The 24,183-nt window shown below is 35.3% G+C and overlaps 2 protein-coding genes across 6 annotated transcripts; both read left to right on the top strand.

Moving 5' to 3' along the window:
- Positions 1-1,649: 1,649 nt before the first annotated feature.
- On the top strand, positions 1,650-14,037 carry LOC147407666 (protein LAZ1-like). Of its 5 annotated transcripts, none has more exons than XM_086436335.1 (10): positions 1,650-1,715; positions 1,835-1,908; positions 4,714-4,989; positions 5,102-5,158; positions 6,439-6,547; positions 9,587-9,771; positions 9,905-9,993; positions 11,995-12,256; positions 12,897-13,148; positions 13,306-14,037. In XM_086436335.1, exons 3-10 carry the CDS (start codon positions 4,840-4,842, stop codon positions 13,648-13,650), a joined length of 1,449 nt encoding a protein of 482 aa, XP_086292461.1. In that variant the 5' UTR covers positions 1,650-1,715; positions 1,835-1,908; positions 4,714-4,839; the 3' UTR covers positions 13,651-14,037. The 5 variants fall into 5 exon arrangements, with proteins under 5 accessions (XP_086292461.1, XP_086292463.1, XP_086292465.1 ...); XM_086436337.1 differs by lacking the exon at positions 1,650-1,715 and adding an exon at positions 12,765-12,802 and having other exon boundaries at positions 1,722-1,908; positions 11,995-12,182; XM_086436339.1 differs by lacking the exon at positions 1,650-1,715 and having other exon boundaries at positions 1,722-1,908; positions 11,995-12,182; positions 12,892-13,148.
- A 2,809-nt stretch (positions 14,038-16,846) lies between these two features.
- On the top strand, positions 16,847-21,307 carry LOC147407665 (small nuclear ribonucleoprotein SmD3b-like). The gene is made up of 5 exons (XM_086436333.1): positions 16,847-17,087; positions 18,474-18,526; positions 18,624-18,690; positions 20,550-20,606; positions 21,002-21,307. Exons 1-5 carry the CDS (start codon positions 16,929-16,931, stop codon positions 21,062-21,064), a joined length of 399 nt encoding a protein of 132 aa, XP_086292459.1. The 5' UTR covers positions 16,847-16,928; the 3' UTR covers positions 21,065-21,307.
- Positions 21,308-24,183: the final 2,876 nt, after the last annotated feature.

The raw sequence follows: 24,183 nt of genomic DNA, 5'->3' as shown, positions 1-24,183 counted from the left end.
TGGACATCCGATGCTCCATACTGTCAATCAGTTTGTTTATGCATATTCGTTTTCTGTTTCCAATAAGACTATTGTTGTGTAAATGTCTTGTATTTTGTTGCGCTACGCAGAACTACGGGATCCCAGATTTTTTATTGAGTATGAAAAGGGTAATTGTGTAATATTTTCTTAAGGGGTTTTCTATTTTGGGGAATTTTACATGTTTTGATAACCCTCGGATATATAAAGAGAGATCTCTAGGGTTGTAAAATATATGAGAAAATAGTGATTGTTCTTGTTTTGTTCCGTGGATGTAGGAACACTGTTGAACTATGTAAATCCTTATGTTTTGTGTGATTGTGTTATCTTTGTTATTTCAATTTTTTCAAAACTATGCCTTTTTGTTCTTCTTGTCCTTTGGGCAAGAGTCATAGGTTGTCTTTTCCTTCTAGTTCTATTGTTTATAGCTCTCCTTTAGAGCTTATTGTGTATGATTTGTGGAGCCCTACGCCAATAACATCAAATAATAATTTTCATTATTATATTCATTTTCTTGACGTTCACAGTCGTTATATTTGGTTCTTTCAATTTCCATTAAAATACGATACTTTGAAGGTATTCATTTATTTTAAAAAGAAAATTGAAAATCTTTTGGGTCATAAGATTAAATGTATTCAAACAGATGGTGGTGAGTTTTGAAAATTCAACCGTTTTCTTTCCTCCAATGGTATTGAACATCATATCTCTTGTCCACACATGCAAGAGCATAAGGGACTTGCCAAACGACGGTATCATCGTATAGTTGACACTGATTTTACCTTAATGACAATCGCTTCTATTCCATCTTATTGGGATGATGCTTTTAGTACTGCGATTTATCTTCTCAATCGCCTCCCAACTCCTATTCTCGATACCAAGTCTCCTCATGAATATCTCTTTCACTCTAAACCTAATTATAATTTTCTTAAAGTCTTTGGATGTGAATGATTTCCTTATCTCAGATCTTATAAAGCTTACAAATTGATTTATCACTAATTTTCATGTGTTTCCTTGGTTAAAGTTCCTCGTATCTTTTTATGTGTTTTCCTTGGTTAAAGTTCCTCGCATAAAGCACCACTTCTTTACATTTCTTTTTATGTGTTTTCCTTGGTTAAAGTTCCTCACATAAAGCACCTACCTCTTTACCTCTTGAGGCAAGTATACTTCACGACATGTCATATTCAATGAAGTTTGGTTTCCTTTTTCAAGTCCTAACCCTCAACCTCCACCTAGTCATAGCAAGCAAGATTTTAAAATCCTCTTTGTCCTGTGGGACTATTGCTCGTACTCCCCCTCACGTGTAATGTGTCTCTTATATCCTTTTGATTATTTGTTCTAATACCATGTAAAAGCCCATGGGCCTACTCATCCTTACAAAATCGATTCGTAAGGTGAGGAGTCCCAGGTTTATATATAGCTTAGGATCTTGATACCCAGACGATGTGGGCCTATGGCTCACAAGTAGAACCAACCCTATGTCCATTTGGTCCCGATCTAGCTCCAAACCGAACTGTTGTGCCCCACTAACATTCGATCAAAATTCAAAGTGGATGGTGTCTTACGAGAAAAAAAAGAAAAAAAAATCCGGACCCGTTTGTCATTAAGCATCTATATAGTATATTCGGAAATACCCAAACCACCAGATCGAGCCGTTAACAAGCCTCACAGACTCTCCTCATCAATCCATCCTTCGCAAGGTAGATTCAATGATATGCACAATTTTGTATCGTTAGCGTGCGAAGATGTAACTCCAAATATATTATAGTTTATTTTTATAAAATAATATTTATTTATATATAAGTTTTCATACGTGAAGAAAAACGCGCCTCCGAGAGAGCGCGCGCGCGGTGAGAACTAGGAGGTCTTCTTCTCGCAAAACTCTTCGATCAGGTCTTCTTCTTCCCAATGTTCTCTCTTTAGATTACTGTTTCTATTTCAGTTATCGGTCCTTGAAATCGTACAAATCTTGAATAATTTTGATGTTTTAGATCATCTTTTGATTTGATGATTATGGGACAGAGAAAAACTTGATGACCAGACGAAATTTTGCGAACCCTTTTTAGCCGTTTTGTGTTTCATGTGCTAATATTTGAACTCTCCTTCTGTTAATGATAGATATTTATATGTTGATTAGATTTTATTATTTATTTAGGTTTGTTTGATATCTGTTAGTATTTTTGATCAATTATTTGATTAATTTTTTTGGTTATCTGGAATATATAAATAGGTTTAATTAATTTTTTTTTTCCCTAATTCGTTTTTGACTTAAAAAAAATTGGTTCTGTTAAAATTTGGTCCAGTCTTTGAAAAAAATCGAGCCTGGTTGCAACATAGATGGTTTCAGTTTGGCTAGAAAAGGATTGAAACCCTATCTTTTTTATAGGTTCAGGTAGAGAGTTTCCTCTGCTGTGAATATTCGAGTGAAATTTCATATAGAGTTTGCACAACTTCTTTCTGATGTTGAGAGCTGCATTACCATTGCAAATCTGAGTTCTCCGTATAGGAGATAAGAATGGTGAAGAGCAAAACGGCAAGATAATTCATAAATTGTGTTTTTAATATTTTAGTAAGGTTTTATAAGACGACAATAAGACCAGCTTTGCTTTTTAAAGCTGAATGTTGGCTGGTTGGGAAGATTCACGTTAACAGATTGAGTGTAGCAGGGATGAGGATGTTGAGATGGGTGAGTGGAAAAAACTAAGAAAAATAAAATTAGAAATGAACACATTCAAGAAAATATAGTTCTAATAGATGGTAAACTAAGATAAAGTCGATTTAGATGTTTTGGGAATGAAGGTCGATTATAGTCCCAGTTAGAAGGAATATGTAAGTTGAAGGTTTTGAAAGGGTGAGAGGAAGACCCAAAAGAATGTGAATTGAGGTAGTGAAAGAAGATATGAACACTTCTAATAGCAAAAGATGTGACTTTAGACAAAATGAATGGACTAACAAGACTCATTGGGATAAAACATTGATGATGATTAAAATACTAGGGGCCTTTTAGAAAACTATGATCAAATTATATATGAGTGGTTATGAGCTATGCGACAAAGGTACACGATACCTATCGGTGTGACATTGGTACAAAGTGTTACTCACATTGACTCTCGCAAACCCAAAACATTACCAACCCATATAGTTTATTCTTACTCTATATTAGGGAAAAAGCTTGTATGCTGCATGTGAGTGAAATTGGAAACATGAATCACATGCTAGAGAACTAATAGAAATCACAAAAAATAGAGATAGATGGAAGAGATGTCTTACCTTTTGAAAATTGCCAACTCATAAATGACGACCATGAGAGAGGAACCCTGATTGTTATCAAATGAAACCCTAAAATAGAGATTGAAGATAAATAGAGAATGAAAATACAAATGACATCTTAGGAGGAGTCTCCATTCTCCAAAAAGAAAATCCAAACAACCATTCTAGAGAACTAATAGAAATCAAAGAAGGTGAAAGATATATCTTATATTTTGAATATGCAAACTTGATATGGTGACCGAGAGAGATGAACCTTGATTTGTTGGCAGTTCTACCATTTTGATTGATCAATATAGAAACCTTAGCCGTTCATTCTACTCCAAAGGGTTTTGATCAAATGGAGAGAGTGTACATGTGAGAGTGAGGGAGGGAATATGTAGGCAAGTTTTACTATAGAATTGTGTTAGCATGTGTCTCACTCATGAGTGTGACACTAAATTCTTGTAAAATGGAGTTCCATTGTCACAAGTAGCTCACGGGTTTATCTCATTAGCCCAATAGTAGGATTAGTCTGCAGCCGGTCGTTACTTGTAGGCTGATGTCGCATCTTGTGACCTTCTTTGTGAGCTATGTTGCACATACTATTCTAAAAGGGTAAAGTTTCTAGTCAAATCCCAACACTTCATGGGAGTCTGTTGCAAGCACTACTGTTTCTTTTCTCCTTAGTGTAAGATATTAATTAGTATTATCATAGATTTTGAATTCTATCCTTTCTAGTATTATTTTGTTTGTTGAAAATATAAAATTGAATAAATGTACTCTTGAAGAGCCAACTTGGCTAAGTTGGTAAGACATGTGGAGTGTTTTTCCCACGGCCCAAATCCAAACCTCCACTTGAGCCCACCTTCACCTTGCTAATCACAAACCCATACCAAAAAAAAGATTTTTTTTTTTTCATTGGTATATGATATACTTCATATTATATTTTCCGTTACGTAATCCATCATTATCCTTATATTAAATAGAAAATTTTGTTTATTCAAAGTTATAAAACACGTGCTGAATCCATGAATCCCATTTTGTAGAGTTTGGCAAATCCTACATTTCTGTCCGTGTATTGGATTTTGGGCGCCCATACATGCATCCATGGAGCATATTCTCTAAAAAATCATGTAACATGTGTCGCAAGAAACTCACAAGTCACAGTCCAACGAGTCATATTTTGTCTACACGCACACATGATGTCATAAATATAGTTTTTAATATTGTGTTGTTTCACATTCTTTAGTCTAAATTTTCCTGTTTATTGAATCATTTTCAAGTTTCAGCACAAGAAACTCAATATACATTAGTTCATTTTATCCCCTATTCTGAATACTTCTTATCGTATTTGTTGTTTTCCTCTATATATACTTTAACTGTGTTTTATGAGATTGGGAGGATTGTGGTTCTAAGGCTGTACTGATTATTTATTATGTATGTCAGCAGGTCCATATGCTACTATTTCTATTGGATGATGTTGATTATAACTGAAAGTTTTAGATTTGGGATCTGACCATTCAATTATGCCGGCTATCCCTGAGAATCTAAAGCAGTCGACAGTAATCATAGCTGATGACGATATCTGAGTATCTCCACCTCATTTCCCTAGCTTCCTTCCCACCTACATGGGCTGAAATTATTGCTGGCACCCTTGTTCTTGTGACTCTTTCACTTTCAATATACCTTATATTTGAGCATCTGTCTGCATATAAGAATCCAGAGGTTTTCCTCCATTCTTTCTAATGTTCATAATATTTCCTTCACTATATGTGGATCCTTTGGTTGGTTAATTATTTTCACAACTTAACATTTTTTTTTCTGGCTTCCCTTGCAGGAGCAAAAGTTTCTTCTTGGTGTTATCTTAATGGTTCCTTGTTATGCCATTGAATCGGTAAGCTTTTCTTCTAAGAGCATGTGATGTCACACACAATTATGTATATATTATACCATTATACATAGAGAAATGTACTGATAAAAACATACATAGAGAAATGTCATAAATTGAAATTTAGCTTCTCCTTCATAGAATAAAACCTATGACTTGAAGAATTCAGTTTTTTTTTTAAATACTTTTTATGTGTATAAGCATTTATGTATGTGAAAGCTTGCATGAAAAGAAATTAAATGTCTGATTTGTGGTTATGAGCTTCAGTTTTGAGGTAAACTTCTTTTACCAAAGAAAAAAATCGAATTGAATTCATGAAAGTTAAGAGAAGCATGTGGCACCATTTTTAGAAGTTTGGAAACTACAGAATTATCGACACATATATTTGTTTCCCTAGGGAGTTTCCTAATCAATTTTAAATTGTTTTATATTTTATTTTCTAAATAAAGTCATAAATAAGTAATTAACCTTTTAAGTTCATTTCCACTAATTCTTTAAAATTATTTTTGGGGATGAATACTTGATGTTGGATCCTTTGTTTTGGGGTGTTCAAGGTCCACAATTTCAATAATTTTTGGTACCAGAACCGCTGTTGTATTTTATGAAATTTGGAAAGTACATAAACGTTTTGGTAATTTTGGAATGTATTAGTATGTTTCACATAACATATTGGTTCATACAAATATTTTTCGTTTGTTATTTTACCTTTGACATTTTAGAAAAGTGAGACCTATGTGTTTACCTTTGGCACTGCTTTGTTGTCTGCTTCTCCCCTCAATTTGAAACATGATGAATGAGAAAAGATGTGTAACAACAAACTATCTATTCATGTCAGGCCATGCCATGCCCAAGCACTTTTGATGTTATTTAGGCATTAAATGCATTTTTTTGGAGGTATTCAAATGTTTGTTTTGGAATGCCTCGAAACATTTTCAATGTGTATCAATGTGAAAAGGAGTGATTTATCATTTCTAATGCAATGTTTGAGCTACACAATGTTTGTTTTGGAATGTTTTAGAACATTTCGAATGCCTATGGATTTGAAGAACTGTGAGATTTAAATTTAACTTCCATTTAATTACTTGAAAGCATTTTTTTATATTTTTAAGAAACAATTAGTTTTTGTTAATTTATATGCAATGCTTCGGAATATATTGATACGTTTTGGTTTCCTTTTTTGATATAACACCCAATTAAAATGACATTTTAAACTTGGTGATGTTCTGTGCCTATGTAGGAACATTATGCTAGATCATGTTATCTAACACAATGATTTACTTCTACAGTTTGTTTCACTGGTGAACCCACCAATTAGTGTTGATTGTGAGATCCTACGTGATTGCTATGAGGCCTTCGCCATGTATTGCTTTGGAAGATACCTCGTGGCTTGCTTGGGTATGCCTTCTACAAAGAGCAATGTGCTTTTGTTTATATATTCTTCTTGATTGTTGGTAGATAGACAACTTTAGAGGGTCACATTTGAAAAAGTTTAAGTTAATTACAGGAACCATATTGGATTTTGTGTGGGCCAGCCATGATTGTAAGGAGTGTATAAAAAGTGTGAATTGTGTGGCAGCCTCTCTATGGCATGTTGAGCCCTTGTTCGAAAGATACCTAGTGTTAGTTATCTCCCAATATACTCACTGCAATTGACAAAAAGTTCAATGAGATTCGTGTACATGTTTACATACACAATGCACTGCTTATTCTAGAGTACCATTTTCCCTTATTTCTCTTGAACAGAATGATGACCCCATTATGGTGCTTTCAGAATACGATTGCCAGGAATAATCTTGGTGTTCAAGTTTAAGATTCTATGTACTCACCTTTTCTGTGTTGTAACCTAAGATTTTCACGTTGAAAGAATTGGGTTTCATGATCATCCGCTTGTGCTTCCTAATTATAAGGACCGAAACTGTTGGAACTCAGAAGTACATATATACACATATATGGTGACATTTATGTACAAGTAATGCATTTTCTATACAACTGTGGATAATTCATAAATATATTGATGAAACATATACTTGAATACAAGTTTAAATTCAAGCATAATGGCCTATGGTGTCTAGATATGGATAGTTGGATCCTGACTTGGACAGTGATATGGAAAATGATTATAGAACAATTTGCTGCCTGAAATATGGGACATGGATACAACACGGTTAATCCCAGCCAATATGTTGATACCATACTTCATTTTTATAACCTTTTTTTTTAAATTATAATGTTATAACTTTTGAAAGCTAAGTATTATTTTTGTATTCACAATGTGACAAATGTAATGAAATTTCTAATATTGATGTTTTTGTTTACAATACCACTTGTTGTATATACTCGCTACACCTTTTTTTTTTTCCTTCTTCCCAAAACTAACAAGAAAATTTCTAGGAGTAAAGAAAATAAATAATGGTACAAGAAGAAATGAGAAATTTGTATGTAGAATATCTGTGCAGTTTCGGAATCAGTAATGGTATCATGTTGATCTAGTTACGTTGGGCATATTTAATTTCGAGTATCATATACAAATACACAACAAAATTTCAAAATTCCATCATGGCACCTGAATCGGGTAGGAGGGTAAGATAGTTGAGACTAAGTGTCTTAGTTAAGTCTGTGTAAGATTCATGTGTGAGTTTGTGAGACTCAACTGAAATGATGGCTAGACACATCCATCTTGGATGTGATTTTAAAGCCTGCTATACACATTATAGATAATTAGACATACGGATATACACTAGCCACAAATGGTTACAATAATCAAATACCCATCCACATAATATAAGTCCAACATGGGTACAAGTTTACACAGTGTCAACTTGGCGAACCCTGAAAAATAGGTAATGTAGTGAAAAGGATACAAATGGACTATATGGTGAGATATTTTATCATTTACCTATAGACAATAGAATAATGAAATATGGAAGTGTAGCTCTACAATCAAAGCAAATATCAGAATCCGATGTGTCTAAAGTCCATGCAACGTAGCAGTGAATCCTCTACCCTATAAATCCTTGTTGTAACCTTAATTCTTATTCTACAATGAGGTTCTAATGGAGCTTAGATCGATAACTCAATTGGTTGATATATTAATATGCAACTTTGAGGCCGTGGGTTCGAATCCGGCTTACCCACCAAAAAAATGATGCTTGTGTCACTAGTTCCCATATAACCTTTGCAAGGTATCTTTTATAGCTCTTGTAAAGATGTAGAAAGAAACACGTCTCTCCTTTCCCTTTTCTTTTCATTCTCTCTTTGAAGTTGTTGGAATTGGGAACAACAAACGTGGTGGATCCAACAACTTTTGACGATGATTTTGACTTGTAGGAAGAAACCTCTCTCTCTGTTTAAAAAAAATGTTTGTGGAACAACAACCAATCATTCTAACGGCATCCAATGGTGCTTTTGTTTGACTAATTATCTCTCTCTCTCTCTCTCTCACACACACACACACTCACTCACTCACTCACACATCCCCCTCATCCTCTCCCTCTCATTTAGAATGCATCTAAGGTTTTGAGGGTTTTTTTATGAGCTTTGTAAGTTTTTTTTTCTTTCTACCATAAAGTTCTTAGAGCCACATAAATAGTGGACTAGTAAGCTTGGCTGGTGATTCTGATTGGTAGGAGAAGATTCCCTCGTTGAGGTTCAAGAATGGTAAGAAGCTTGAGTGGTTGAATTTAGATACACATTTTTAGAGGATTATTCTATTTTTTCCTTGAAAGAAGTATAAAATAAAGTAGTGCTACTGAAAAATTATAATAACCACTAGGCTTTGACTGTTCTTCTTTGACATGTGGCACTAGTCGAATTTGGTAGTCGGCCAGATAGCTAATCTGGTGGTGCTTCTAGCCCAACTATTTAAATAACAGATAAAAACAAGCGATTTGAATAAATTGAGATTTGTTTCATGATGTTGGCATGTGTCTGACATGATGTCCACCATGGAATTTTTTATAGAAAATGGAGTGTTCTTGTTACATATTATGCTACCAACCTCAAAAAACTGTACTGACATTGATAATTTTTCATCAAAGAAAGTCATGCAACTGCATTTTCCATTACCATTTGGAAGAGATGCCAGTTAAAAAGGGCTGGTATTTGGGGCACTGACAGGTTATCTGAGCATTATAGATAACTGTCACCCTCTCAGATGCACTTTACTAAATGCATGTCTATGACGATACTTTCTTTGATTATTCTGTAAAAAGAAGAGCAATCAGCTGGGCTAAGTTCCTGAAATTTGGGCATTTTCTCATGTGAGATGCAGGAGATTGATATTGTTGTCTGAGGTCATTGCTAAGTTCTTTCTTTCTACTCTATTATTTTTTGTATGTTTTGTAGGGTTGACCTTACCTTTTCCAGCATATATAGATTCTTATCGTACGGTTGTAAATTCCTGAGTCCTGACTGATGTTTGTTTCATTTTCTCAGGCGGGGAAGATAGGACAATTGAGTTTATGAGGAGGGAAGGACGGATGAGTGCCAAAACTCCCCTATTGAAACATAGTTCTGACAAGGGTGTTGTAAAGCATCCTTTTCCAATGAATTATTTCTTGAAACCATGGAAACTTGGTCGATGGTTTTACCAAGTTGTGAAGTTTGGAATTGTTCAATATGTATGTTTGCTTTTGGTTAGAAAATTGAATCATTTAATTTTACTTTCTATGAATCAATTCTACGTAAGTTGTTTTCCTTTTTGGGTCATGAAAATAAAATATTTAGTCCTTTCCGTTTACTATTTTTTCGCAGATGATTATAAAGAGTTTGACTGCTATTTCAGCAGTCATTCTAGAGGCATTTGGTGTGTATTGTGAAGGAGAGTTTACGTGGAAATGTGGGTAAGATAAATGTCCAATTTTTTTGTTTTTTTGATAAGCAAAAAATTTATTGATAAGAGGACAAGGAGTCCTCAAGAAAACAGATACAGCTTTTAAGTCTCCCCCCAACAAACAATATCCCATCTAAATAAGAAGTCTTCAAAAAACAACCCACTAAAGTCCTTGAAACTGCTTACTCCAAAAGAACAAAAAACCAAGAATGCTAATAATTAGATCCTGCTCCGAGCTTTCCTTTCCATTGACTTTTTGCTTTTGAGGTTAAAAGACTTGAGTATGAACAACAGATTTTTTTATTCTTTTGAGGTTAATCTGTTGGTATGTGTTTGAGTAATAAACTTATTGTTGTCCTTGGAATGATCTTCATTCTCTGGCTTATTCTTTTTTCCATGTTAACTGTACTTAGAATTGTATATGCTCGTGAGATGATTTTAAACCCCCAACAGGGGATGAATTCTTGAAGGTTGTTTATTTGTGGAGCTAATGATGTTACCACCTATTCAGTTTATTTTATTTTTTTTATTTATTTATTTATTTTTTTTTTGGGGGGGGGGGGGGGGGGGGGGGGCTTACACGTAATTGTGTGTTGTTTTTCATTTTTAGTGTACTTGTTATTGGCAAAGGCTTTTGATGACATTAAGGACTTGTGTACGATCATACTTCACGAAATACCATCCCTTTCCCTCCCTATCCAAACAAGGATTGAAATCAAGTGTCGCAACTATTTTGGTGACACGTCTTATGCACGAGTTTGTATTTTCCCATGTATGTGGTGTGGCTGTTCATATTTCTGATGTGCTTGTGTGGGTGTGTGTGGGGGGGGGGGGGGGGGGGCGGCTACGATGCACCTTTACAATTATGTGAATAAAGCAAAGGAGGTGCCATCTCACTGAAATGGCATACTTTTGGTCTTGTGATTGGAAGTGCCAGTGGTATGGTTTGGGCAAGTCGATGGCTCTGAAAAGGAGTTAGAGGAAAGTCAAAAAGCAATATGGATGGAGGTAGACAGCATTGGAAACGCTGTCTCTCGGCTGCCATTGCTGAGTAACAACAGCAGAGAGCCTTGGCGACCTGGTATCAGCTGAGATATTTGGCACTAATGTTGCTGAGCGTGATTGACAGCTAGCATGTCTGGTGTCTCAATTGGAAAAACTAGAAATGCTCCTAGTACGAAAATATATACTTGTTTGCTATGCAAGCAAGGCGGTTAGTGGTTCAATGAGGTTTGAACCTAGGTCGTGGGATCAATACAATGATACTCCACACGCCTTTACCAACTTAGCTAAGTTGGAACCTTCATAAACATATACTATGGCAGAAGATATGGCTCAAGATAGAGATGAATTGCAAAATAAGATTTATGTTGCCAACCCCAATATTTGGGATGTGGCATAGATGATGATGGTGCATGTCTTGTGTTATCTAGCCGATTCTTGATGAAGCTTCATGCACATCATAGTCAGCAATCAAGGTACCTCTCCCATACCAATTCTGAATCCTATATATATATATATATATAGAGAGAGAGAGAGAGAGAGAGAGAGAGAGAGAGAGAGAGAGAGAGAGAGAGAGAGAGAGAGACACACACACACACACACACACACACACACACACACACACACACACAGATTAATTACTTCTTTAGACTACAATTTACATGTGTAAGGTAGATACATGTCCACTTTCACGTGCATCACTCATATACCAGTCTTGCTTGTTGCATGCTAGCATGTCTTATTTATTATGCAGTAGCCTTTGCTTTGTTTATAAGCTTGATATATAGTTATAAATAAATAGTTTCAGTTCTGAATTGATGGAAGAGGCATTACATTTGTTCATTACTTTGTACAATTTTTTTTTCTTCTTTTCTGATAGGTATTAATTTGTAAGTGATCATTTAAATTAAACTGGAATAATCAGCAATTAAATTCGATCTGTAACGCTCATCTTTTTGTTCTGTTGTGTGGCATTCTGATTTCCTTTGCTTGCTTGCCAATTTCATAGGTATCCTTACATGGCAGTGGTTCTTAATTTCAGTCAATCCTGGGCTTTGTATTGTTTAGTTCAATTCTATACTGTTACGAAGGATGAATTGGAGCACATAAAACCACTGGGCAAGTTCTTGGTGTTTAAATCAATCGTCTTTTTGACATGGTGGCAAGGTGTGGCAATTGCGCTCCTCTATGATCTAGGTTTGTTCAAAAGTTCTATAGCTCAAGATTTGCATTTCAAATCAAGTGTTCAGGACTTCATCATTTGTATAGAGGTAAGTCATGTTACTCGTTCTCTTTGATTGGATCCACTATATAAAGGAAAGTGCTATGGCCAAGGACATTATGGTTATTTATTAATTATTATTATAATAGTGGTGGTAGTGGTAGCAGTAGCACTTAATTACAGTACTTCATAAAATAGCATTCCATTATTTATGCTTATCTGTCATTTCGAGTCTTAAAGGAAAAATTCTCTGCTTATCTAGTACTTCAGGTCTTTCCACTATTTATGCTTATATATCCTACTAATCTTTAGAGTTAAAACTATATTTTGGGCAACCATTTGTTTATGATGCAAATTCCACAAATTTACGTCCCTCCTTTGTACTAAGGTCTTGGATTTTGTGATTAATATGCCTCGTCCTTTGATTTCTACCTTGGTATTGTCTTTCTTACTTTGTGTCATCTGCTTGTGCAATATGTTTGTATAGTTGTTTCATTATTTTTTTCCTAGACCACTTATAATGAAGAAAGTATTTAATATGATTAAATGTGGAACAGGTCTGATTGATTTACCTGGAGACTTAACAGATATGGAAGTAATTTCTTGATTGTCATGCGTGGTCTATCTTATGTACATCAAACTATTTTAAACATTGAAGTTTAACAGGTCTATGTGTTCTTCCAGAACAGATGGCCATTGCTTCCATTGTTCACCTCTCTGTGTTCCCTGCCAAGCCATACGAGCTAATGGGAGACCGCTTGCCTGGAATCGTTTCAGTTCTTGGAGATTATGCATCTGTGGACTGTCCTCTAGATCCAGATGAGGTTAGGGACAGCGAACGACCCACAAAGATACGACTTCCACAGCCTGACATTGACATCAAGAGTGGAATGACCTTCAGAGAAACTGTTAAGGACGTTGTCCTTGGTGGCGGTGGATATGTAAGCTTTCTTCTTTCTTATTAGCTGTTATTCCTTACGATCTAAGGTATCCAGTTGCCCGAATGTAAAGATGATAATGTAAAAATGGGGTAGCTAGGAGATCTATCCTATATATATAAGGATGATGCAAGTGAGTACTGATGTGGGTTTTATGCAGATTGTGAATGATGTCAGGTTCACTGTGACCCAAGCGGTGCAGCCTGTGGAAAAGGGGTTCACACGGTTCAATGAGAAACTACACAAGATGTCCCAAAACATAAACAAGGATAAGAGAACCAAGGATGATAGTTGTGTCAGCTCATCGTCACCGACACGTAGGGAGATTCGTGGTATAGACGACCCTCTCTTGAATGGGAGCATCAGTGATAGTGGAGTCTTGAGGTCAAAGAAGCACCGTAGAAAGTCAGGGTATGGCAGTGCGGAGAGTGGGGGAGAAAGTAGCAGTGATCGAAGCTATGGTGGGTTTCAAATTCGTGGGCCCAGATGGGTAACCAAAGATTAGTTAGAGAAGATGATGAAGACTGCTAGAGTTGGCTAGAATGGATCAAAGCCAGAATCCAAGGATTGGGCGATGGCAGATTCCATCATGAAATGTGATGGATTGAGAGACAGATTCAGATTTGAGTCTTTTTACAGTTCAATACATGATTGAAGGTTTGTTGCAAGTTTGCTTGGTGGGCATGTGCATACGGTGGTGGGCTATTTTATTTATTTTTTCCTTTAGAAGCTATGATGAATGGTTTTGCTGGTGGGTTGTTGATTTTTGATTCATGGACTTGCATATATTGTTTTATTTTTATTTGTTTTCTATGAATATATAAGATTTATACGAAGACAATATAATTTCTATTGGCACACTAACTTTTACTTGTATAAATGATTCAATGTAGATGGCTGTTCTTGATTTTTTTTTAAGTATGGCACCCCTCTCTTTTTTTTCCTCTTTGTAGAAAATCATCAATTACGTAGTGTTTTCTTTACAATAAATGTGAAAGTGCGCAGGAACCATATATACAATCTTGAGGTCACCCCAGCACAGACTTTTTTCTTTAAAGAGAATTTGGGAGTGACTGACATTCTGTTTGGATAGCCTCTGTGGATTGCTTCAAAAGTTTTATTAGAACCCTTTCCTTTGGATTACACGTGGCATTTTCAAGGAGGTATCTCAAATATTGACAAAAATGTAGGGTTGTGAAATAAATACAACATGCTGTGTCTTGTAACAAGAGGGTTCCTCCAAAATTTTGAAGCAGCCCGGCAACTTCAAAGTTGGACTCCACGCATGAGGATTTTTGAAAGAGTCGTGCTGGGGTGACACAAAGGTGATAAAATAATGTGGTGTCGTGCACATTACTGGAGATGCTTTTTCGCGAGATAGGAGTAAAAAGCATCTATGGTTATGTGCCACCACTGCATCATTTTTGTCACCTTTGTGTCTCTGTTTGTGTCATTCCAGCATTTTCCTTTTTGAAATCTAGAATTTCTCTAAGAGTCGTGCTGGAGTGATCGCAAGATTGTACCTCATAACACATATTGACGTGAAAGTGTGTTGTGACCATAGACGCTTTTGGACTCGAATCTTGATGAACCAAAAGCGTATATGAAGTACATTCTTAAGGTCACTTCAACATTATTCTTTCTTATATGATCTTATTTTGTTTTGGAAAAAATGATTTTTTTTAGAACCTAAGGTTTCATGCGACACATTGCAAAGCAACTTCAAGTCTAGCCTAACTATAAAAAAAAGTTTCAAAATTTTAAAAAAAATCCTAAACGATGTTTGGTATCCAATATATAATTTTATTAATTGATATGTCATAAGTAAAAGCTTTTGTTATAATTGATGTGTAAACTTATTCAATCTCGTCAATAATCCATTGTCTTCAACTTCATTTTGAAACTGTCTTCAACTCCTTTTGAATAAATCTTAATTTTTTCTAACAAAAAAAATTCATTGTCTTGCAATTTAAAAGGTTGAAAAACTATAGCCCGGATGATGGATTTGGATTGAGAAAAATCAAGGAAAAAATCTATCGTATTTTACATCCTGAAAATTCTATCTTGCCCTTGACATTTGAAGGTTGAAGGGGAGATGGAATCAGTGTAGAAAATTGTAGATGGATATTCGGAGAGAAATATGAAGGAGCTTTGACAAAGCCGGTGGTTAGGCAGACGCCCCATTGTTCGTGGTGTTGCAATGAATCCAGTGGATCATCCGCATGGAGGAGGTGAGGGGCGCACGAAAGGAGGTAGACCTTCGGTGTCACCTTGGGGGAAGCCCACCAAAGCTGGATTTCGGGCAGGGGTGGGGAAACGCAGAAATTAGTTCATGCCACGACGATCTATATTATATTACAGGGGAGTTGGCGTTTTAAGTCATTCTTATTAGTATTCCCGAGTTCTTTAGTAATTTGGAACATGACAAAAATTCAATACATGAAAAATTCGAGTTTGAATTGCAAAAATTCAGTTCAAAATTTGCTAAACGAAAAATATGCGACATATATTTTTATATGTCCCACATCAAAAATTCGGAAACACATAATTGGGTATACTTCGAAAGGGAGTCAACTTATGACGTTTTCAATTATGTGAGTTATGACTCTAAAATCAAGAATATATAGCATACATATGATAAATTAGAATCCAAAAAATGATTAATGCATCTTTCACTTAAGTAATTTAGCAAACAATTAAAATGATTTAATTATCAATCTAAAAATCCAATAAAGGATTTACAACATTCTACTAAAATTCTTTGTCATATAATTCATTAAAAAAAAATTACAATTTAGATCTCAAACAACCATCGAAAAAATTCAAGTCATAATAAAGTAAAAAACAAAATCCAACAAAATATACGAACATCTCTTGAGCTCGAATGAATGAGAGAGAGAGAGAGAGAAAAGTGCCTATTCCTACTGTTAAAAGAAAGAAAAATATAAAATAAAGAATCAATAATTTTTTATTTTTTTTAAAGAATTGCATAAATCGATTCGATTTCAGTTCTTTTATATTAAGTTGTAGGTCGGTTTGATTTTAGATTTACTTTCTTGTTGCTTTTAAGTCTAATGTTTTAGTTTCTTTTAATTAATTTGTCGAAGAGAGAGACTTGCCTGAATGGGCCGTTGGAGAGTTGAGATGATAAAGAGACTGAGAAGTCCAACCAATGGAGGAGATAAGAGCTTCGTTATTAACTTTTGTTAATGTCAATTTTTTTTGTTGAATATTACAATATTCATAAAAAATCATTTTTCAAAAAAATAATTTTATTCATTTTCTCATTAAAATACATGAATTTTTCTAGTCATTCAAGTATTCGAAAGGATAATACTTTTATTAAAAAAAAGAAACAAATCGTGAATAAAATGACAAATTGCTAACAAGATTCATAAATAGACCGAGGTCAAGGGGTATGTCATCATTGTTTAAAATCACAGGGGTATCTCAAATATTTACCAAATGGAGAAGGCATATGTCTGAATCACCAATCAGTATTGATGTTTTGTGTCCATGTCCATCAAACAGTGGGCCAATCATCAATGGGATCCATAGGCTGTGAAATCGTGCCAAGTGTCGTGATGTTTGGATGGGATGGCACTAAATGGATCCTCTACTTGGCGGGAAATGGGCTGTGGGCTTACGGTAATAAATAACATCGAAACACAATGACAAGTTGACGACTTCTATTTTCATTCAAGCAAAAGTAAATTTGGCATTAGGGTTTCGAAAAAGAAAAAAAAAAAAAAAAAAGCCAGAACGAGAAGAGAGGGGGCAGCCATGAGCAGGAGCTTGGGAATACCAGTGAAGCTTCTTCACGAAGCTGCAGGACATATAGTTACAGTGGAGCTCAAGAGTGGAGAACTCTACAGAGGAAGTATGATTGAATGCGAAGATAACTGGAATTGCCAGCTCGAAAATATTACTTTCACTGCCAAAGTATGTCTCTCTCTAGCTTTCGATGATTCTAGGGTTAGGGATTCTTGTATCTTGTTTGACTCTAATTTTATACACTTAATTTTCATGAATCGGATACATAAACCCTAGATCTTAAACCTTGATCAGCAACTTTAATGATCTATCCAAAAAAATTTCCCATATTTTTGAACTTCGGAAACTCTGAAACATTTCAAAACTGGTCGTAAAAATAACCTTCTGTGGGATTTAATGATCGCCCTTTTTATTTTTAAGGGGTCTACTCAGTCGTGTTTCTTTCTTTAGGTTAATTTATTTATAAGGGTTTTAGGGTTTGTGGGATTTCTCTCAGACAGAAGAGAGAAGAAATCTACATTGTCGGCTTTTCATTTAAGGTCTTGCTTAATGTATTGATTTGGGGTTTGTGGGGGTGGGGGGTGGTGGTGGTGGTGGTGGTGGGAGGGGGGGGGGGGGGGCGGGTTATGTGTGTGAGGTATTCAAAATCTTTACCTCTATCTAAGAAGATAGCAATACATTTCAGGCTTTTTGCGAAAAATTGTGGCGCCGTGGTTTTGAAAATCGTCTGAGACTCAGATGACTCACTTTATTCATCTTGGTATCGTGCTTCAGGGCTAGCTATCTCATAAGCTGTTGTCTTTCAATTTTCAATTGCATTCAAGTAGGGAGAGTATAGACTTATTAACTTTGTACACACAAGCATTTTTTCCTCCTCTGATGGATTGAAGATTTCTAAATTATTTGAATCTGAATCTGGTTATTGCTACAAAATTAGAATGTATTGGTCTAGCTTGTTGGTTATTAATTTTCTTTTTCGTATAACAGTCCAAATGAAGTAAAAAATGCTTATAAAAATATTAGCATTTGGTTTGGTTGGGGGTTTCACTTTGCCAACTCCAAATGCTTTTTGTGGGGTTTGTTTCCCTTTGCAGTTTGTTGGAGTATCTGGAATGAGAGAAAACAACCCTTCTTTTGAAGGGATGGTTTCATATTCTCGGGATGTTGTGCTAGCAATCTTATCTCTTTTGTTTTTCTGGTGTTAACTGTTTAAAGGTTCCAGGCATCTTTTTTGAAGATTTTGTCGTAAGGTGGGAAAGGGTTTGTTATCAAGTCTTAGAATAGTGTCTTCTGTGGGGGTGTTCCTTTTGATAGGTCTTTTGTTTCTGTACTTCTTTTGAGTGGTCACCTCCCCGCTTTTAATGAACTTATCTTAATCTTTACCCATAAAACAATGCTTAAAGAATGATGATCTGTTTGTAGATAGGCCTGTGTTTTTCAACTTTCTTCCATATTGAGGGGTATTCCTTTACCGAGCCTGAGTGTGCGTTTATTCTTCATTTCTGCCATATTATCGATTTTCATTTCTCACTGAACCTAATTTTTCATCTTTAGGATGGGAAGGTATCACAACTTGAGCATGTTTTTATCCGTGGTAGCAAAGTGAGGTAACATCATCCTTTTTTGACATAGAAAAAATAGAATTATATTATGAAAATTTATTGGCAATTAACTTGCAACCCTAACCTGAATGTTGAACTTCAGGTTTATGGTCATACCAGACATGTTAAAAAATGCTCCTATGTTCAAACGCTTGGATGCCAGAATCAAGGTACGCTATGTTCACATACTTTCTTCCTTTCGTCATTTTATATGCCTAGTTTATCTTTTAACCTATGTAATGTTCTCTTGACTAAATTTTTAAATCCTATGGTTTATGAATGAATCCTATGTTTAAATCAAATCTTAACTAAAAAAATGTTTTGAGTCTTAGTGTTTGAATCCTTTAAATAAATTTTTATGTCCATCTTACCATTTGAATAAAATCATGGGTCATGTTTTCAGGTAAAAAAAAATGGTTCATATTTTGTTCTCTTGTTTTTTTTCCAAAAACAAACACAGTATAATAAAGAAAATAACTGGTTTTTGTTTAATTGGACAAAATTATGACACATTTCTTGCTGTATATTTTCACATAAAAGATCACCTCGTGTGAAGAAATGCATATCCTTGCATACAATTTTAAAGATTGAGAGTTGAGTAGTTGATGAGAGATGAAAACTTGTTTAATTTGATGAGATATGGTTTAATTTTTAATTTTTAATTTGTAATTTGTAATTTTTGTGGAAAGATCTCTCCTAAGCGTTTGCGCTTTGCTTTATAATCATCTGGTGGATTATGAGTAATTAGGTGTTATATATATTATCATCTTGAGTTGTCCTACAGTGACTATGCATGACAGTGCATTAGACACTGAGTTGACGTGGAGGTGTCCACAGAACCGTGGATGCTTTTCACTCTAATTCGAGGAAAATCATCTATGGTTCCGTGTACGCCTCCATGTCAGCTGAGTGTCTAATGCAGTGTCTAGTGCAGTCACTCTAGCATTTTCCTACCATCTTTCATCGTGATATATATGGTGGATTATGAGTAATTTGATAATGAGGTATTATATATAGGGTCAGGTTCAGCAGCCAACATTAGGGAGCCAATGCATTTGTCGTATATGGCTTAAAAGTTTCAGATTGGGGTGATTTTTTGTGAGGATGATCTCTATGATGAGGAGATCATCTTCACAAAAAATCAGCCAATCTGAAACTTCTAACCCCATCAAAATTAGTTTAGAATTGCGGACCATCTATTTTTTACTGATAATTTGTAAACCACTTTTTGATGGATTTAAAAGTTTCGGATTGGGCTGATTTTTGTGTGAGGATGATCTCTAATGAAATGAATTCAATTGCTAATTTCCATTACATTGTTGAAGGACCCTCCTCTTTGTGCGTTTAGGATTTTTTTTTATGATATTTTTGACTTTAGAACATATATTAACTCACATTTGTTTTTCGATCGTTTCGATGGTAATTACGATTTATTTGATGACTTTATTAGTCCACGAAATCGTGGGACTATATCATTCGTCAGAAAAAGGCATGATAGCCACTTTTCTCTGTATAACAGGATTATTAGTTACTCGTTGGATTTATTCGAGGCATTTACCCTTAAGTGATTTATATGAATCATTAATGCTCCTTTCATGGAGTTTCTCCATTATTCATATGGTTCCCTATTTTAGAAACCAGAAAAATTATTTAAGCGCAATAACCGCACCAAGTGCTATTTTTACACAAGGCTTTGCTACTTCGGGTCTTTTAACTGAACTACATCAATCCACAATATTAGTCCCTGCTCTCCAATGATTTTTGTGTGAGGATGATCTCTATGACGAGGAGATCATCCTCACAAAAAATCAGCTCAATCCGAATCTTTTAAGCCATATAGGACAAATTTTGGCTCCCAAACGTTGGTTGCCGAATGCCACCCTTATATATATATATATACTATTTCAAAAATTTTAACATACGAATAGAGTTCTATATAAAAGATGTAACATCTCACGGTTTTGGAATCCTATTCATGAATTTTTTTAACAAATCCAACTAAAACAACATTGCTCTTGACTTCTTGAAGGGTAAGGGTTCAGGTCTTGGAGTTGGTCGTGGTCGTGCCGTTGCAATGCGGGCCAGAGTAAGTTATCCCTGCTTGCTGTTTTCGATATTTATTATTCTTCCCATCCACAGCATGTTTACTTGCAAGGATTAAATGATAAAGTTGTCCTGGTTGAACTTTGTATCACTGTTACTTGGGAAACTGGAAAGTCTTTGCCCAGCAAAAGGAGGCAGAAATACTCAGTAGTTATGGCCCTTAACTAGCCCTCAAGGCATGTTGGAAGGTCCACCAGATATTGTGGGATAGGTTGGATGTGTGTGCCCTAACATGATTTGCCTAACAACCCTTTGTATTTTTCTTTCATTAGGTACTGTTGCATATGTATTTGTTTTTTGTGTATGGATACCATGGACAAGTAAAGAGATTACAGCATATTGAAATGTGTTTAATTGTCTGTTTTCCTCCCAATGCAGGCGCAGGCTGCTGGCCGTGGTGCTCCACCAGGTCGGGGTGTTGTGCCACCCTTGCGTAGGTGATCTAACCCTCGGAATTGGGGTTTGTTTACTGTACAAGCAAGTTCTGTTCTTTAGGACCCCTCCTGCTAGTGAATGAGTAAACGAGGTAGTGTAATTAAATGAGTTTTTCTGTAGTAGATGTTATCTTATTTTTAACCTGTCAATCGTATCTTCGGATGCAATGATGCTGGTGTGGCTTTCTGGCCCGACCTTTACTTTCTATGCTGTTTGAGTTTTTCATGGCAAAAATGGTGGTTCTACAAATGCCTCTCTATGTTGATTGGATAGATTTCTGGTTGTGATGGGAGTGTGGTGGTGGTGTTAGCAGTGGCCACAATTTACCAAAAGTTGGTAAAATTCTTTGAATAAGGGACTAGATGATTATTTTGGGGGATTGATGAATTGATTTATCAATTAATCATGGAATAAGGTAATATATTTACCCTTTTACCCTCAAGATTTTATTTTCTTAAACATTAATTAAAAAAAAAAAAAAAACGAGATATGGAATTTTAGGGAGGTTGAAGATCATAGCTTCTGTTAAGAAATCCAATAACATATTTTCCTTTCTTAGTTTGTAAGGTCATTGGTATGTGAAGTTTTGAAGAAATTGTACCCAGTTTGAGTAGGTTAGATGCCCTTTTCACTCTACCTATCATTGTATGGCAAGGCTAGAAACAAAAAACAGTTTGTAGTTCATACTCCGATCCCTCTTCTGAATCCGATGAGTTATGTTGTTCTTAGATCATCTCCAACCCAAGCCTCTGTAATGCTCTTCGAAAAGAGCATATTCCCTATATTAGGAGGACTCTCTCCCCTCTAAATATTTTTGAGCTCCAACCCAACCTTCTCTAAAAATACTATTCACTCTTTTAAAATATTATTTATTTTAATTTATGAATGATTTATCACAGTTGGATTATTTATTTATTTATTTTGTAAAATAACTAAATCTAATATGGTTGTAGGTTCATTTATGGTATGTAGGTTCAACAAGAGATGAATTATATATCCATACGGTTGGTCAATCTAGATTTATACCATGTGGCATAAAATAATAATAATTATGCTCATATAAAATTCACTAAAAAAAATATGGCAATCTAGTAGAAAATACTGTTCCCACTTCAGTAGTTGAATGAAAGGTGTTGTTTTCTTGGATTCATGAAATTCATCGAAAATTCAGACATCATAAAAGTCATTTGCTTCAAAATATATATAATTATGATTGTCACCCAAACTTTTAATTATTCTCAATCATTCACTTATTATTATTTTTTAATTTAAAGTTTAATAAGTAAATTTTGAGGTGTTAGTAGCAATTCACTTGGAAAAAGGATAAGATGGGAATTCATTGAAAGTTGGATGGATGGAGAAGGCTAAAATGGGACTTAATAAAGTGAATAGTAATTTTAGAGGACTTTTCTAAAAATCTGAAATCCTCCAATTGTGGCAGAGGGAATAGTGTTTTTAGAGCGATACCTTAGTTTGGTTGGAGCACATTTTTGAGTTCCATCCATTTGCATATTTGAAGATCGGGTTCAGATATGCAGTCTAGTTGGAGATGCTCTTGGATATTAACTTATTAAAATTATTATTTATTTAGGGTATGTTTGATTGCACATGGAAAATAGGGTGGAAAATCAATTTCTATGGAAAATGACATTTTTCAAGTGTTTGATTGCACATGAAAATGGAAATTTATTTTTCACCCTATTCAAAAAGTCCACTAAATCATGGGTGGGAAAGTGAAATCCACCCATATTTTCTATCCTCAATTCTTCCCTACCACCACCACCACCATTACACTAACCTCGTCATCGTCATCGTCGCCACCATCACCGTCACCGTTGCCGTCGCCGTTAGCTCTGTCTCCGACCATCTTCTCTCTCTCTCTCTTTCTTTCTTTTCTTCTTCTTCTTCTTCTCCATCCCTCACCTCCTCTGCCACCACCACCACCACCATGTTTTTCCCCCATCTTCCTCACTTACCTCCGTCGTCGCCGCTACCACCTCCGCCGCCACCGTCTCCACATCCTCCCCCTTTCCTTTTTCTCGTCATCTTCTTCTTCCTCTCCCCCTCCTCTCATCTTCTTCCTCCTTCTCCTCTTCTTCTTTTTTCTCATATTTTTTCCATGATTTTATTCAAGTGAAATCAAATAATGGAATTTGATTTTCCAACCCTACTGATTTTTCATTACTAATTTTTCATGGATTTCAAATTTCATGAAAAGTGACTTTCCATGCAATCAAACATACCCTTAATGAGTAAAATAGTATTTGAAATGCTTTTAAAATATTAAATTATTGATTAGAGACGAAAATGGGGTTTTAATCGTAATTGCAATTTTATCTAACAACTATCCACAAGAAACAAAAGAAAAACTATTTTTTATAAAAACATGTATAATGCAAGTTGCAGAGGAGGGTCCCATCGAAAGCTCCATGTGTCATTTAGATTTTCTTCTTGTGACTTTCGATTAAGACTCATTCGAATGTGTCCGTTCCTGTCCCTCTCTTGAAGTGCTAACTGGCCCAATGACTTGCTGCCAATTGTTCGGTGCTGAGTATAGGAGTTGATTTGTTGGCTCCAAAGGCATCAAATTTCCTGCTTTATACATATCGAGCTGTCACTGAAACACTTTACACTTTTTCACTAAACTAGGGCCCTGTTTGGAACCCGAGAGTTGAGGGTGTGGAAATTGCTATATACTTGCGTTTCGAACACTTAAATTTTGAAAATTGTAAATTTCCAACTCTTCATAAATCTCATTTTTGACATAATTCACGGTCATCATATGAAACTTATAAATTAAATCTTTAAAAACTCGATAACTCATTATAATCGAATTGGTGATTAAACAATCTTCAAAAATAAATCAAAAGAGAGAAGAGAATAAACAAGAAAAATCTCAAAACCCTTTTTCTTTTATTCAATGTGTTGGGAGAACAAGGAGCCCAAGAGGCCAAGACAAGCATTTGAGATTCTCTAAGTACCACCACTTCCCAAAACAAAAGAGACATTAGAAAAGAAAAGAAAAAACTTCTCTCAACCCAAAACCCATGTGGGACCCACTTCATAATGTAGTGGGCAATCCAACAATATTAATCATAATTCATGTGATCGATGGAATATCACGT

This window comes from Akebia trifoliata, chromosome 3 (genome assembly GCF_017979445.1).
Source record: "Akebia trifoliata isolate Shusen 1 chromosome 3, ASM1797944v1, whole genome shotgun sequence".
Classification (NCBI taxonomy): Eukaryota; Viridiplantae; Streptophyta; class Magnoliopsida; order Ranunculales; family Lardizabalaceae; genus Akebia; species Akebia trifoliata.
The sequence above is the reverse complement of the archived record's forward strand: the minus strand, read 5'-3'. Positions and strand labels throughout refer to the sequence as shown.